Below are 15,085 nucleotides of genomic sequence, written 5' to 3' on the forward strand. Positions count from 1 at the left end.
TGAGCGGGGGAGCGCTGCCGGCGGGTAAACATGCGGCGCGGCTGCACCGTTACCTTTCACACGGGCATTTCCTCCCGGCCGAGCATGCCGGGCTGCTCTCCCCAGAAAGCTGCGGTGCTGCAGGCTTTGCAGCTCTGCTGCTGTCTGATGAGCACTGGGGGTGCCCCAGGGGGTCCCCACCAGGCAACAGTGGGAGCAGGACAGGGTTGCTCCAGAGATGGTGGGAGCAGGGCGGGGTCCCTCTGGACTGGATCTGCCCCAGCACCCCATGGAGGGTGCAGGGGAGAGCTGAGAGCTTGTAGTGTGCACCCCAGACCCCCACCCCAGGGGATTTTACCCCCCCTCATCCCCAGCAGGGAGGGGAGCCGAGGGCAGGCTCGGCCGCCAGCCCAGGCTCCGCACCAAGGGCAGCACAGCCGGGTGCCTCCCTCTCCGCTTCCTCCAGTGGCTGATGGCAGCGATATCACCCCATATCACCCATATTTCATTTTCTCCAGGGTATTTTTAGCCCATCCCACCCTCGCTGAAGAGGCCCTCAGCAGAGAGCAGGCTCTGCCCTGGGCTGGCTTGGCCGGAGAAACTAAACAACAGCCCCAGCCACATTGTGTGCCTTTATCTGCGGCTCATTTCCACCTATTATGTAGCCGTGAGCGGCTCCAGGGCCTCGGCTGGGTTTATCTGCAGCAGAGCCGGGGCAGAGAGGCTGCCCGGGGGGCCGAGCTCTCCTTTGAGCCACCCGCAGCCTGTGCCACACCGGCCCTGTGACAGCCCCTGGGCTGAAGCTGGGCTCAAGGGGACAGGACACTATAGCAAGGAGAGTTGTGCTTTGAGTGGGTGAGTGGCACCAGCAGCACAACTGGAGCCCAGAGGGTGCCCACGCTCACCCCACCGCCCACGGGACAGCGGCTTCCCTCTCCCTGGGCCCCAAACCCTTACCTACCCTCCCCGAGGCAGCTGCTTGAAGCACAGTCACACCACACTTCACCTTTTTCATTCATCCAACTTTATTCAACAAGATGCAACGCTGAGTCTGCTGGGGGGAAAAGGAAACAGCACTGAGGGCAGTGCCCACATCCCACGCTCGCGCCTCGGTCACGCAGGACCCACAGTCCCTCAGTCACAGCAGGACCTTCCCCTTTCACAGCATCGGTGGGCTGAGGCAGTCGGGGCAACCGTTCTCATGGCGGCTGTTGGTTCTTTGGTGTGGCCCCCCCAGCACCTCAGCCCACAGCAGGAGATGACTAGTGCAAAGTAATAAAACCAATAACCCCCCAAACCAATGGCTAGGCTAATTCCTCCCCAAAAACCGCAGGGCTCAAGGCTGCATGGCCCAGGCTGGACACAGCTCCCCAGATCCCCTGCACAACTGCACCTTTAAGGCAGAAAGCTCTGTGCTCAGGCCAGCAAGTTAAAAATAACTTAGAGACACACATCACATGGGAAAGGGTCCAGGGCAGGAGGCGGGGGAGCTCGCGCTCCCGGGGCACCCGAGCGGTGACCCGGCAGCCATCGGGATCAGCCGCTCACCGCAGAGCCCCAGATGAAGCTGCTGCTGGCTTAACCCCCCCGTGGGGAAGGGGCAGTTCCTGCAGCAAACCCTGGGCAGGAGCCGCTGGCTCCCTGCCGGTGTCACAGGAACAGGACGGGGCTGGTGGCCAGGACCCGTCAGGCAGCACTGCCCCAGCCCAGCTCCCCCCAGCCCTCCCGGGCTCAGCCTGATCCGCGCGGAGGCTGGAGGAGAGCAGCTTCCCACGGCCGCACACCCGGCTCTCACGCCGGCGGGGGCTCCGGCAAGCTCCGGGGTCCGGCTGAGCCGCAGCTCCCGAGGGGCAGCAGCCTCCCGCCGCAGCCCTGGGGACAGCCTGTTCCCAGCCACGTGGCCCCAGGGATTTCTCCCTTTCCCACGGCGAGGCACACAGGACGCACTGTCCCGGGGAACCTTCCGCAGTTTCCTTCCTTGCAGGGTCTGTGGGGAAAACAGGAGAGAGCGGAGGCCCCGCTCCAGGACAGCGCTCAGCCCCGCTCCCAAGCATCACGTCCTGGGGCAGGCAGGTCTCCGCGGGCACAGCCTCCGGCGGGGGGCCTGTCCGTACGGCACAGCACCAGGCAGGAGGCAGCTGCCTGCCCGCGGCCAGCACCTTTGCAGGCACGAGGGACCGAGGAAGGTCCCCTCAGCCAGCCGGGGCCAGCCCGGCACTAGACATACTGCTTTTTGGAGGCTGAGCTCCCGGGCCGGCTGCACAGCTTCTCCTCCAGGGCAGGGGCTTCGGCAGCCCTGGGGGCGTAGGGGTCCGACAGGGGCCTGCTGCCGCTGCCCAGCACCAGGTTCTCCTCGTTGTGGAAGTTGGCCCAGTTCTGCTCGCTGGAGAGCTTGTTGTAGGCCTGGTAGGGCGGCGTGTGGCTCTCAGCCATGGGCAGGAAGGGGTAGTGCTTGGACGGGTAGGGACCCGAGACCATGTCGTCGGCAAAGGTGTCCCGGCTCGGGCCGGCTGGCCCCGACACCTTCTTGATGTTGCTAAGCAGGTTCTTGCAGCAGAGGTGGAAAAGCTCCAGGAGGTTCAGGATTAAGGAGATCAGGCCCATCACCAGCATGAAGATGATGAAGATGCTCTTCTCAGTGGGGCGGGAGATGAAGCAGTCCACCTGATGGGGGCAGGGGTCCCTCTTGCACACGTAGCGGGGCACCATGGAGAAGCCGTACAGGTACCATTGGCCAACAAGGAAGCCAGCCTCAAAGATGCTCTTGCAGATCACGCTGATGATGTACGTCCACATCAGCGCCCCTCGGATCTTGAGTCGCCCGTCCTCTGTCATGTAGATCTTGGACATCTTCTTCTCCACGGCTGCCAGGGCCTGCTCGATCTTCGGGTCCTTACTGTGGATAGCCCGAAGCTCACTCTCCTGTTGCTTCAGCTTCTCCTCCTTCCGGGAGAGATAGACAACGTGGCCGAGGTAAATCAGGGTTGGGGTGCTGACAAAGAGGAACTGGAGCACCCAGTAGCGGATATGGGAGATGGGGAAGGCTTTATCATAGCAGACATTGGTGCAGCCTGGCTGCTTGGTGTTGCACACGAAATCCGACTGCTCGTCCCCCCACACGGACTCCCCAGCCAAGCCCAGGATGAGGATGCGGAAGATGAAGAGCACAGTGAGCCAGATCTTCCCGATCACAGTTGAGTGCTCCTGGACTTGGTCCAGCAGTTTCTCCAGGAAACCCCAGTCGCCCATCTTCTAGGGAGCCTCGTGCCTCTGCCAGCAGAGAGGGGAGGGGAGCCAAGTCAATTCTCTGTTTCCATGCTGGAGGGCACAGGGCAGACAGGGCTACCCAAACACCAGGCTTTCTTGGGACGTGGCTGCTCTGCAGAGGGTCCCAGCAAACCCACTGAGGAACATCCCACACCTGGGAGAGGGAACCAGGCAGGATTTCTGAGCCCAGGAGTGCTCCTCCTACACCCCACTGCCCAGTGCAGAAACATGGGGCTGGGGAAGAAGAGGCAGCGTAGGCATTCACCTCCCCCAGCAGCACCCAGCCCACAGCACCCACGGCTCGTGGCTGTCCCAGTCTCCCAGGACACAGCCCGCAGCGAAGGGCTCACTGGCCAGCGGGTTTGGGGCTGCCCTGGGAAGTCAGGGCCACAGCACCCAGAGCGGGGGCATGGTGGGGGCTCGCAGGAGCAGCCCAGATGTGCCTCTCCTACAGCCCGCTGCCCCGGCTTTCCCAAAGGGCAGAGAGCAGCAGGGTCATGGGGGGGGGGAAGCACAAACCCCCGGGTACAGCAGCCACCCCAATGCCTATTCAGGGCTCGCCCCAAACTGAAGGGACAGTCTCCAGCCAGCTCCTTTGCTGTGGGGCGATGGCACCCCAGCCCGCTCCTCCTTGCCCAGGGCTTTCCCCGGCCTGGGGACCCCCGAGACTACTCACCGCACACAGACCCGATGCCACTCTGGGGACCCGGGGGTGCCTCAGCCTCACCCCCGGCTGCCGGCGAGCCCAGCCCGCATCCCCCCGCGGGCGCTCAGCCCTGCAGCCCGGCTGGGAAAGAGGAAGCAGCTATAGCCCTGGCTCCTAATTAACCTCTGCCAATTAAGCAGGCAGAAGTGCCAGCTGGACCGTTAAAGGGACACCCAACCGCGGTGGGGCGAGGGGGGTGCTGCAAAGCAGACAGTGGGTGCAAGCAGTGAGGGGGTGCCCCGAAGCAGACAGCGAGTGCCAGCAGTGGGGGTGCCCCCGAGCACGGTGCCCGGTGCCCCAGCGGAGCCGCAGCCGCTCACTCACCTCCGCCGCCCCGGGCACGTCCCGCCTGGCTCGGGCCGCGCTGGGTGTGAGCGGCCGGGCCGGGCCGGGCGGCTCTGGCCGTGCGGGGCCCGGGGGAGACGGGGGAGGAGCGTGGGCAGGAAACCGGGGGCCGGGGCTTAGCGCCTGCCGCAGGTGTGCGGGGCCGCCCCGGCCCGGCCCGCTGCCCCCGGCCGAGGGGGCGGCCCCGGCGGAGCGTGGGCGGTGGGTCCGCGGAGCACCGCCCGGCCGGGCCGCCGGCGACAGCCGGGCCCCCCGGGGACAGCCGGGGCCGAAGCCGGTGGGAAGCCCGGGTGTCCCTGCCCGCTCGTCCCTGCCGGGCTGCGGGGACAGCCCGGTGGCCGGCACCGCCCGCGCCCCGCAGCCCCGCTGTGGCTGGGGCTCCGCCACCGGGACAAACCCGCCGAGCGGGGGAGGGACCTGCCCGGGGTGCCCGGACCCTGCCCACGGGTGGGACCGTGAGCCAGTCACCGCACTGGGCGCCCCTAAAGCCGCCGCGCTTTTGGTGCCCGCATCGCGGGCGGGGGCTCCAGGGGAGGCAGGGCCGGGGAGATGCCCCGGGGCGTGCGGCGGGGTGTCCCCGGGGATGCTCCGTCCCCTGCCCGCTCTGGCCGGGCCGCTGCTGCGGGCGCGACGGGCGCTGGGTGGTGCTGGAGCCACACCGGAGCCCGGCGCTGCCCCAGCCCCGCGTCCCCCGCCGGCTCCCGGGCTGAGCTGCGCCGAGGGCCCAGGGGCTGGGACCCGCCACCAGGTTTTAAGCGGAGCTTTGCCGTCGAGGGGCTCAGGCGGGGCGCGGCGGGGGGTGCAGAGGCCCCCCCCAAGGAGGGGAGACAGCAGGTGGGGAGCTGCTGACATTTTATGCACAGGCTTAAGTCCTGCTGGCTTCAGGGGGGCAAAACCCCTGTGTATGCCCCCCCACCCCCATCCTGCAGCGGCCGCAAAGGGCTGGCACACTTGGCATGGGCTGCATCGGGCTAGCTGGGGGCGGCGGGTTTGGGCTTGGGCTATCGAAACCAGAAACTAGGCCAGTCCGTACACACAACTGGGAGCTGCCGCCTCTCCCGCAACGAGATGTGGCATTTCCTCCTCACAGACAGTGCTGGGGCTGAGCCGGAAACATCATTAACATCATTATGTTTAATATAAAATAATTGCCGTGCTTCAGAAAACACCCACGTGCCACCCCATGCCGTGGCACCAGGGTGCTGCAGAGCTCAGTGCTCGTCTCCCAGCCAGACCACTGTGAATACTGCTTCCCGCTTCCCACCGTCCCTGGGTTATGTCTGCCGCTGCAGCAAGGCCCCCCTTGGCCCCATTCCCTAGTGATGCTGTGCACCCCACCAGCCCTCGATAGGTGGGAAAAATCACCTCCGGGTGATCCAAAACCACAAAGGAACCAGAGCGGCGGATGTGCCAGCTCCCACATTACTTTACCCACCAGGAGGACCATGCCCAGCATGGGCTTCACTCACACCAGCCACAGGTCCCCAGTGAGCCGTGTGGGTGTCGCAAAGCAAACCTGTGCTGGTGCCAGAGCCACTTCCCGGTCGGACACCCTGTGCTGTCCGACCTCCTGGAGCATCTGTCCAGGTGACGCTCTGCTGGGGTGCCCACAGGAGTAGCCCATGCTGGAAGCACTTGCTCCATGTCTGGCACAGAGACACGTCACACGTCACCCTGCCGGCAGCGTGGGCATCGATGTCACGGCCTCTCGCAGTGGCACGAGCCCTGGCTGTGTCAGCGCACACTGCGACAGGCTCATGGGTCTGGGGGAGCGCGGGCTGGCCGAGCAGAGCTGGAAATGTGGCTGGCCGGAGTGCCAGCAGACCCTCTGCGTAGTGCTGCTTAAGGAGAGATTAAATGGAAATCATTTCTATTTATTGTAATATTTGTCAAGGTTTAGTAAATAACTGATGCTGATCCCTCCTTGATTTCCTTGGGGGCCAGAGTGCGGTTCTGGTGAATTAGAGTTTAATGACGCGTGACAAGCCAGGAGGAGGCAGAGCGGGCGGACGCCAGGCATGCTGGCCCCGGGGCTCGACCCACTGCCTCGGGCGGGAGTGAGGAGCACCCGGCCACGGGCTCCTGGGGAACCTCTGCAAATCCATTTCTTCTGCCCTCACCAGGCCCCTTGATTTACAGAGTGCAGAGCAGATCCCAGTGTCTACAAACAGCACAACGTTTATTGGCCTTTTGGATCCATAGCTGATGCTGCGTGAACGTGTCCGTCTGAGGCAAGGGGGGATGCAAAGGCACCGAGGGAAGCAGCAGAGTCAGCAAGGGCATTTGGGCAGGACATCGGCACGGTGCTTGCATGAGCAAGGGAGGAAAAGCTGCTCTTGTCCCAGTATTGGCAAACTGGGGACTGTCACTGTGCTGGGTGACACCAGCCCTGACTGGGCACCGACCGATGCATTCATACCCAGCATGGGAGCAGCAGAGCTGGAGGACCCAAGAGAAGCTCTTGGGACACGGGAGCCCCCGTGCTCCCTCCTGCCAGCCCCAGTCCTGTGTGCCCTCCAAGCTCAACGGCTTCATCCCTGCAGCTTTCAGCCGGGCTCACGGCCGGGCTGGACAGCGCTGACTGCCGTGGCAGGGCTGGCTGCTCAGCAGTCGTGCATGGCATCGGCGCGTTGGTGTGATGTCCTAGCCCTGCGGCACCACCACATGCAGCCGTCAGAGCTCCGGGGCTGCCCTCGCCTTACCTGCGTCTGCTCGGGCACCCATGGGCCTCTCTCGGGGGACTTCAGTTTGCTGGTCTAGTCATTTGTCACACGGGTCGACTCTCGAGGGTTCGGGGACTTGGCAGGCTTGAAAAGCTGCTGGGCCAAGGGGAAGGCGAACTGGCTGGGATGGGCAAGCTCACAGCTCCTCTCCTCTGTGGAAAGAACAGACACCCTCAGGCATGCCCACGGGGAGCTGGCACCCACCTGCCACCAAGTATGCCCGCGCCACTGGGACACCCGGGGACGTGCCCATGGTCCCAAGCAGGAGAGTTCCCGTGGATGTGTCCCCCTCCCCTTTCAAGCCATCAAAGTCGTGGCTGAAGAGTCTGGTGGTGGCATCACCAGTGGCCACCTCTGGTGATGGACACGTCTCCCTCCCTCTTCCCCTCCCACCACCCCATCAGACGGCCGGCACGTTGGGAGCCAAGGCCCACAGGGCTGTCACACACCTAGTCTGGGATTTGTTGTCCTTCTCCTCCGCCTTGAGGTGGCACCGGCAGGTGGAGGCCTTGCTGTAGCTGACGGAGCGCTTGGTGGACTTCTTCCACTTCCGCGCACTCTGCACAACCCGCTTGAAGATGAGGTAGAAAATCTCACAGACGGTGAGGACGATGCAGATGGCGGAGGCTCCGACCATGAAATAGGTGAAGACTCTTTTCTCGGTTGGCCGAGCAATGTAGCAGTCTACAGTGTTGGGGCAGGGGTCCACGTTGGAGCATTTGACCAGCCGTGGCAAGTCGAAGCTGTCCCACATCTTGTGGAGGAGGTAGAGGAACAGGATCTCTATGATAAGCTTGAAGAAGAGGCTGAGCAGGTAGGTCCACCACAGCCCGCCGTGCTTCTTGCCCGTGTTGCTGTAGAGCTTGGGGCAATTCTCCCCATTCTTCTCCCGGTTCTTCTTCTCGCGGTCCTCCCGGTAGGCCACGTGCATGATGACCAGGAGGGAAGGGCAAGTGACAAAGATGAGCTGCAGGGCCCAGAGGCGGATGTGGGAGATGGGGAAGAAGTGGTCGTAGCAGACGTTGGTGCAGCCCGGCTGCCGTGTGTTGCAGTCAAAGTCCTTCTGCTCATCTCCCCACACGCGCTCGGCTGCCACCACGTAGACCAGCACGCGGAAGACGAAGACCACCGAGAGCCAGATGCGGCCGAAGGCCGTGGAGTACTTGTTGACTCCGCTGAGCAGCGCCTGCAGCGTCTTCCAATCCATGGCGGCCGGCGGAGGCCAGAGTCACCCGACCTGGAGAAACAGCAGCAGAAGCGGTGGGTGAAGAGATGCGATGGGAGACAGCAACGGGGCAGCTCGTCTCTCGCTGCACCTAATCTCATTGACCTTCCAGAATCTCTCCCTCACCACGTGACACTCAGTTGGGCTGGGGCGACCATCCCACTCGTGGAGCGTAAAGCCCAGCCCCGCACTCTCCCGGTGACAGTCAGGGGTGACTCAACCTTTCTGCACTTCCTTCTAATGGAGGCTTTGCTGTAAGGGACGAGCCACCCGGCCAAGTCCCTGCCACCGAGTCCCTGGCCTGATTGTGCATGTTGGTTTAAATTGGCAGCGCAATCCCCCAGAGCGGGCCAGGATCAACAAGGGGTGGCCGTGCCTGGGCGGCAGGCAGGGACGGCTGTGCGGGGCGCTTGGCATGTCAGCAAAGCAAAGGTCTGTGTGGACACCAGCCCCGTGAGCTGGCAGGTCCCTTGGGACAGGGGCAGGAGGGGACCCCGCAGTGCATTTCCATCCCCGACTGCGTCTTCTGCCCCACTGCCCGCAGGGGCATGTGCTGACGGCTGCCAGGATGGGTGCCCAGTGCCCTGCCAGCTCCCTCTTGGCTGCCGAGGAGCTGGCTCCCCGTGGGGTGCAGCACCGGACCAGCACGGCTCCCGGTTTGCGCTCCCCGGGCTCATCCTCTTTCCTCCCCAGGGTTTTGTGTGGCTCAGCCACGCTCCCCTGCACGACCTCCACTGGCATGTTTTGGGGATGCATGGGGATCTTCACCATTAGGGAGATCCTGGGGGATCCCAGGCTTGGTCCCAGCTGGTCCCAGCCTTCCCAGAGCCTCAGTTTCACGTGTAAAAAGGGCTAAACCAGCCGCCGTGCTTTGCCAATGCTGAGAGCTGAAGGGGAAGCGGCTGCTGCAGAGCTGGGATGCCGGGACACACCAAGGACCGGTTTTCTCTCTTGCAGATGACGCCCGAGGCAGCCTGAGCACAGGCGAGAGCGGGGCTGCTGAAAGCGAGAGTCCATGTGCGTCGCCGGCACCCAGCACCCTGCTCCTGACAGCGTTGCCGGCAGCCCCGAGGCCCCGCGCCGGCCAAACCGGCTCTGTGGCTCAGCCTGGGGCTGCGCCGGTGCAAGGACGACAGCGTACTAAGCCTGACCTGGAGCTTTACCGCCGCCTGGATTTACAAATCCCAGGTGATTTTTACCCAGAGGTGAGTTGGCAGCTGTTGACTCCGTGCTGTAGAAGTGTCTCCTGTGACAGAGAGCTTCACAGGGTAGCAGGCTGGATCCGTCCCCGCACCGTTGGCTTTTAAGGAATTGCTTTGAGTAATGCACATCACTGCTGATGGGAGCACGGCGGGGTTTGCAGTGTGGGGGTGAAGACCAGAGCGAAGCACCCTGCGATCCCAGGGTAAGCAGGGAGGGCCGAGCCCGCGAAGGACAGAGCCGAGCCCCAGCAATGCTCAGAGGAGACTTTTTGCAGCCTCTTTGCATTTGCAAGAATTAGCCCGGTTTTGCAGAGCTGCTGCGGGTCTGCAGCGCCGGGTGCTTGCACGGCTCCAGCAGAAGGAATGTGCTGAAGCCCCGCGGGAGCCACGACTGGCCCAGCAGGTTGGGGCTGGGACGCCCAGGGGACCCTGTGTGCGGCTGGGGAGGCAGCACCGTGGCCGGCAAATGCTTCCAGGGGGAACAAATATCGTCAGCCCCAACATTTTATTTCTGCATTTTCTACAAGAGAAATTTTTTTTTGCCTAAGAAAAATACAGGTTTTTTTCAGATGAATGCTTTGTTTCTGGCTGCAGACCAGCCTGCCGGGGGAGCGCAGGATGGGCCAGGAGCAAACGGGCTGCTCCAATTTCAGGCCAGATCGAAAAGCTTCGTTCAACCCCAAATGCTAATTCCTTCAATCCCAGCTACTCAGGTCAATCAGCACCGCACACTCGCCTTCCCACTCCCAAGGCGCTGCTGCCCGTTGCTGACCCGGTGCCCTCCGAGACGTACCTGGACGAGGCTCAGGCTCCTTCCCCACTCACCGGAGGCTGCAGGGTGGGAACTGCCCAGCGTGGGGCATGGCCGGGGGCGCGATGGCACACGGGCGTTCAGGGTGTCCTCATCCGGGGAGGGCTGCGTGGCGCGGCGAGGCGTCCCGGGGCTGCGGGGAAGGAACGGAGCCTGGAGCGCTGCCTGGAGCCTGCGGGGCTTCCTGGAGCCCGTCCCTGGCCAGGCCACCCCACAGCGAGCCCCGAACCTGCCGCTGTGGTCCCACGCTGCTGGCCCGGGGACGCACCGAGAAGCGCGGCTGAGCCGAGCGGGGCTGAGCTGGGGTCCTGTGCCAGCACGTGCCGAGAGCCAGGGCAGCGCCTCTGCCCAGCCCTGCACACCTCTGCTCGCCGCCTCATCTGAAACTGGGAGATCCTCCTCCCCAGCAAGCCCGCGGCAGCTAGCCAGGGTGGGGAGCAATCGCAACGCTCCCGCCCAGCCCTTCCCTTTAAAACTGGGAGAGGGGAGCTGCTGCTTTCCCCTCCTCAGCCGAAAGCTGGTGCCAATGGCGGAGCCCATAGCCCCTGCATGCCCCCAGGGCCAGTGCCCGCTCGCCAGCCTGCCAGTTCACCGATGTCCCCATCTCCAGGGCCCCATGGGCGATGCTGCCCAGCACCCACCTGCCCAGCACCCACCTGCCCGGCACCCACCTGCCTGGCTCAGGCGAGCACCGGCTCTGGCCATGGACCCGCGGCGGGACAGGAAGGGGAGCGCGAGCTCCGTGCCGAGCCCTGTGCCGGGGTGTGGTGTGCGGTGCCGTGGGAGCCCCGCAGCCCAGCCGGCACTGGCTGGCAGCCAGGCGGAGCAGGGGCAATGCTCCAGGTGTGCTCGGCTCTGCCTGCAGCACCGGTTTGCCTCCCGTGAAGCCTGGCTCCCTCGCCAGCCCCCGGCATGCCAGCCTGCTGCGTCACTGCCGGGTCCTGCCCCGCGTGGGTGCAGGGCGTTGGGCCTGAAAGCACCCGGCTTCTGCCTGGGGTGCAAACGCAGCAGAGCGGGGCTGTGCACGTTCTCCTGGAAGGGCTCAGCCTCTTTCAGTCCCCAGGGAGGGCGATGGGACAGAGGAGCAGGGCCTGGGGTGGCCATTCCTGCTCCTCGGGGTGCCACGCCGTGCCATCCCCCTGCATCACCCCCCGGGTGTGCAGCCCCATGGGCCAGGGACCCCGGCACTGCCTGTGGGTGCCAATGTGGCACTGTGCGCTGTCAGGGTCCCCACCTTTGGCCACCGCAGGCACAGCAGCCCCAACAATAACACAGCTTCCACCTGCACCCCGTTAGCAGCGTGGGGTCCGTCCCCCCACAACAGCCCTGTGAGCACCCCGCGCCTCTGCCCCGGCGCGCTGGAGGTACCTGCGAGCCGGTAAAGGGCCAGAGGAAGGTGGCCCGGATCCAGGCACCTTTCGGAGTGGGGAAGCTCTCTCCCGGCTGTGTTGACTGCAGCTCTCCTGCGTGCCCGGGTTTTATCCGCAGTGCTGAGCGTGTGTGGGGAGGGGAAGGGTAGTTTGTTCTGTTCCCAGTAACTGGGTGAGTCTGGCAAACAGCTCCCATAGAGGTTCTTGTCTGCGCACATGCACACACACGCTCGGGTTGAACAATAAAGGCGGGTCAAATCCTGCAGTGAGATCAACGGAGCCGGATTCCTCTGCAAGCGATGCCAGCGGCTCCTGCCAGGTGATGCTCCGTCCCCCACACGGGTGGCTATGGGCACTGCAAACCTGGCAGCAAACCCCGGGCAAGACCAGGGCAGCCAGGGACTGTCCCCGGGCTCACACCATCCCTGGGCTCACACCATCCCCCAGCTACGGGGCAGCCAGCAACCGTTGCTAAGAATCACAAATTACGCAATTATAGCCCACTTTTTAAATGGTTTTGCCTTAGTAATAGTTTTGCAACAGCACATTGGTATCTCCAACCTACAGCAACCTGCAGCCACCACCCTGCCGGCGTCGGGGCGTCCCGGACGGGACCTTTCCCAAGGAGTGGCACAGACCGGGTGGCAGAGCACGGCAGCAGGGACCCCTGCAGTGGGACCCTGCCCTGCCAGCTGCCCCCAGTCCTGTCCTCGTGGGACCCCGGATGTGGCCCTAAGGGGACCGTCCCTCTCCCCAGAGCGCCGGTGGCTCCCGGGAGGCTGAGTCAGCCGCTCCCTGCCCGGGCAGCCGGGTGCTCCGCTCAGCCTCTTCCCCCGAGCAGCCCCATTTCATGCCTTTGCAGACGTGGCCCGGGCAGGAATGCGTTTCCGTGCGCCCGCGGTTTACCCGGCCTCTCGGCTACCTCGAGGCTTTCCCGGCATCGCTCCAGCACGCCCTGGGGCCAAGCGCTCCGTGGCATCTTCCCAGGCGCCTCGCCGGGGCCACCCCTCCCACGGGGACACGTTTGAAGAGCCACGCCGGGTGCTTGATGCTGTGAGAGGTTTACTCCCCGCACTCGTGGCAGACAAGGAGCCGCTCGCCCAGCAGCTTTTTGGCTCCAGGAGGTGATATGAAGTGTGTTTGCCAGGCTGGGGACATGGCAGGGAGAGGCCACGGGAATGGGGGCCCAGGAGACCCAAAGCAAACCCTCGTGGGAGCCTGGGGGTGCAGAGTGGGGTGAGCCCAGAGGAGGGGGCAGACACAGGCACCCTAATCCCGGATGAGAGCAAAGGGAGGGCTCCGGAGCAGCCGGGAGCCTCCCCTCACCCAGGAGCTGCCTTTGCACGGTGCTATCGGGGCAGGATCAGGAATTTGAGCTATGTTGTAGAGAGCCGGCGTGGCAGGAGCTCCGGCAGGAATCTGGGGGCTGTGGCCTTTGAGATGAATAAACCCAGGAGAGCGGGAAGATGGCGAGAACCTTCGGCAGGTCTGATTTCTTGCTAAGGCAGCAGCTCCCTGCCCCGTGGTAAAACCCTGTAAGGCCAGGTGAAGAGTGGGGCCGGATCCCCCCAGCAGCCTCTTGCCTACAATTTTGGCATTTCAGGAGGAGCCACATGGCCGCGGTGATAAAGTTCAGGTGCCTTTTGGCAGGGGCAGAAGGTTTCCCCTAAGGCAGTTGGGTGGGGAATGGAAACACCCTGTGTTTTGCAGCGCTGAGCCGGGTATTTGGTGTCCCAGCAAAAGGCAAGTCCCTGCACCCCCCCACTATCCCTCCGCCAACTGATCTGGCGTGGGCATGGGGACAAGGTGCTGACGTGGTTTGGCAGCTCTCAGCACCAGGGAGCCCTTGGAGGAGCTTTGGGTATGTGCCCGGGGCATGCCACCCTGCTGTCATCCTGCTCCGGCTCGGTGGGGTGACGGCTGAAAGGCTTCAGCGCCAGACATGAACGCTAAAAACACCCAGTGACTTCCAGTGGCCCGGCCTCGGGTTCTCCATAAAGGAAAAAACCGAGCAGCGGAGCAGGCGGCCGCCAGACCAGCAGGAAAACCTCCAAGTCTCTTTAAAAGGGTCTTAAATGGGGCATCACAGGAGGCAGCACTCGGCCGCCGCCGGGGCTGGGACCAGCCCTGCCTTTGATCTCCAGCTCCCTGCCTGCCAACAGCATCCTGGCCATCCCGGCTGTCCCGTTCCGCGGCCGCGTCCCCGGGGAGGAGACCTCCCCCGCAAGTGCTGGGGCGCGGGAGTCACGGGAGCCTGGGAGCCGGGGCAGCCGCTCGCTCCGGCACGCTGGACGTAAATCAGAGAGTTTCTCTTCACTTCCCAGCAAACGGGCAGTTTTTGGGCAGAAACAAGCCCCCCCGGGAAGGAGAGGCTGCGCCCGACCTGCACCGCCCCGCACACGAGCCCCTCCACCTCCCTGGCTGGGCTGGAGTTAGTGATGGTTTTGTTTTAAATCCCCCCTCCCCAAAATTCAGGGGGCCTTCTGGGCACCCCCACAAGCAAATGCGATCCCCTGTATGATGATGCAAAGCCTGGGAAATATTCAACTTTTATTGTGACATCCCCCAGTTTATTTGCTTTACCACCGACACTGGTCCTGCCTCCTAACCCAGAGCTCTGTGACCCGGGAGGCAGCGCGGTCTCCAGCCCCCGTTTCTGCAGCACCAGCCGGGGCAACCTCAGCTCCCCTTGGTGCAGAGCACAGAGACACATCAGAAAGAAGACGACAAACGCTCCCGTTTGTCCCGCCAGCCGCCGCTGATCCCGGCCCGGATGGTGCAAGACACCCAGAGCGTTGCGGAGCGGCTGCAATGCTTGCTCGGCGCGAGATAAAGCAGCAGAACAAATGGCAACTGGATCGTCAGGTCTCTCGCAACGGGCAGCAGCTCCGGCTGCTGCTTTGATGGGCGGAAGCGGGGCGGGCGGGCAGGGTGGTTGCTCTGGGTCTCATCTCTGCAGCGATTAGCACTTGCAGCTGGGGAACACCTTTGGATTTTGCTAATCGAGGACAGCCTTGATCAACAGCGGCCAACCTTGCTTGAAAACAAAAAGCCCAGCCCTAGCTCTTTAAATTGGAGGCAATGGCTTGCACACGAAGAACAACTTGTACCTGACTTTAAAGGCTTCAGTAAAGAAAATTTTCAGGTGGATAATCCAGCAAGCACAGCAACGAGAGCGGACAGAAGGAAGGCAGAGGTCAGAACAGCTTCACTTAAAGGAGGTGGAGAAATCCACCCGTATCTCATCATCTGCCTCTCTTACCCCAACGGTCTCCAAACTCACCAGTGTCTTCACAAGGAGCCACCGTGTGCCCAGAGGGTCCCGGGCCGGTGGCAGGGATCCCCCCAGGGCTCCTCCACCATCCCCACTCTCATGGGGCAGCCGGACCAGTCCCTGCCCTCCCGTCCGGCAGCGCTGCAGCCCTGCCTGCCCTCTGCCTCCCCCTTCGGCGCACCC

General features: G+C 63.8%; 2 protein-coding genes across 3 annotated transcripts; both read right to left on the reverse strand.

Annotated features, from left to right (window-relative positions):
- Positions 1-993: 993 nt before the first annotated feature.
- Positions 994-3,449, reverse strand: GJA4 (gap junction protein alpha 4). The gene has a single exon (XM_075173512.1). The coding sequence runs from the start codon at positions 3,226-3,228 to the stop codon at positions 2,197-2,199; it is 1,032 nt and encodes a 343-aa protein (XP_075029613.1). The 5' UTR covers positions 3,229-3,449; the 3' UTR covers positions 994-2,196.
- A 3,534-nt stretch (positions 3,450-6,983) lies between these two features.
- On the reverse strand, positions 6,984-10,385 carry GJB3 (gap junction protein beta 3). 2 transcript variants are annotated; one of them, XM_075173170.1, is made up of 3 exons: positions 10,241-10,385; positions 7,470-8,257; positions 6,984-7,172 (listed from the first exon to the last, which is right to left on the reverse strand). In XM_075173170.1, exons 2-3 carry the CDS (start codon positions 8,225-8,227, stop codon positions 7,157-7,159), a joined length of 774 nt encoding a protein of 257 aa, XP_075029271.1. In that variant the 5' UTR covers positions 8,228-8,257; positions 10,241-10,385; the 3' UTR covers positions 6,984-7,156. The 2 variants fall into 2 exon arrangements, with proteins under 2 accessions (XP_075029271.1, XP_075029270.1); XM_075173169.1 differs by lacking the exon at positions 6,984-7,172 and having other exon boundaries at positions 7,421-8,257.
- Positions 10,386-15,085: the final 4,700 nt, after the last annotated feature.

The sequence above is a fragment of the Calonectris borealis genome, chromosome 25 (assembly GCF_964195595.1).
Source record: "Calonectris borealis chromosome 25, bCalBor7.hap1.2, whole genome shotgun sequence".
Taxonomy (NCBI): Eukaryota; Metazoa; Chordata; class Aves; order Procellariiformes; family Procellariidae; genus Calonectris; species Calonectris borealis.

Bases quoted from the DNA above. Each gene is read 5' to 3' on its own strand.
- GJA4 (XM_075173512.1), bottom strand. From the start codon at position 3,228: ATGGGCGACTGGGGTTTCCTGGAGAAACTGCTGGACCAAGTCCAGGAG.
- GJB3 (XM_075173169.1), bottom strand. From the start codon at position 8,227: ATGGATTGGAAGACGCTGCAGGCGCTGCTCAGCGGAGTCAACAAGTAC.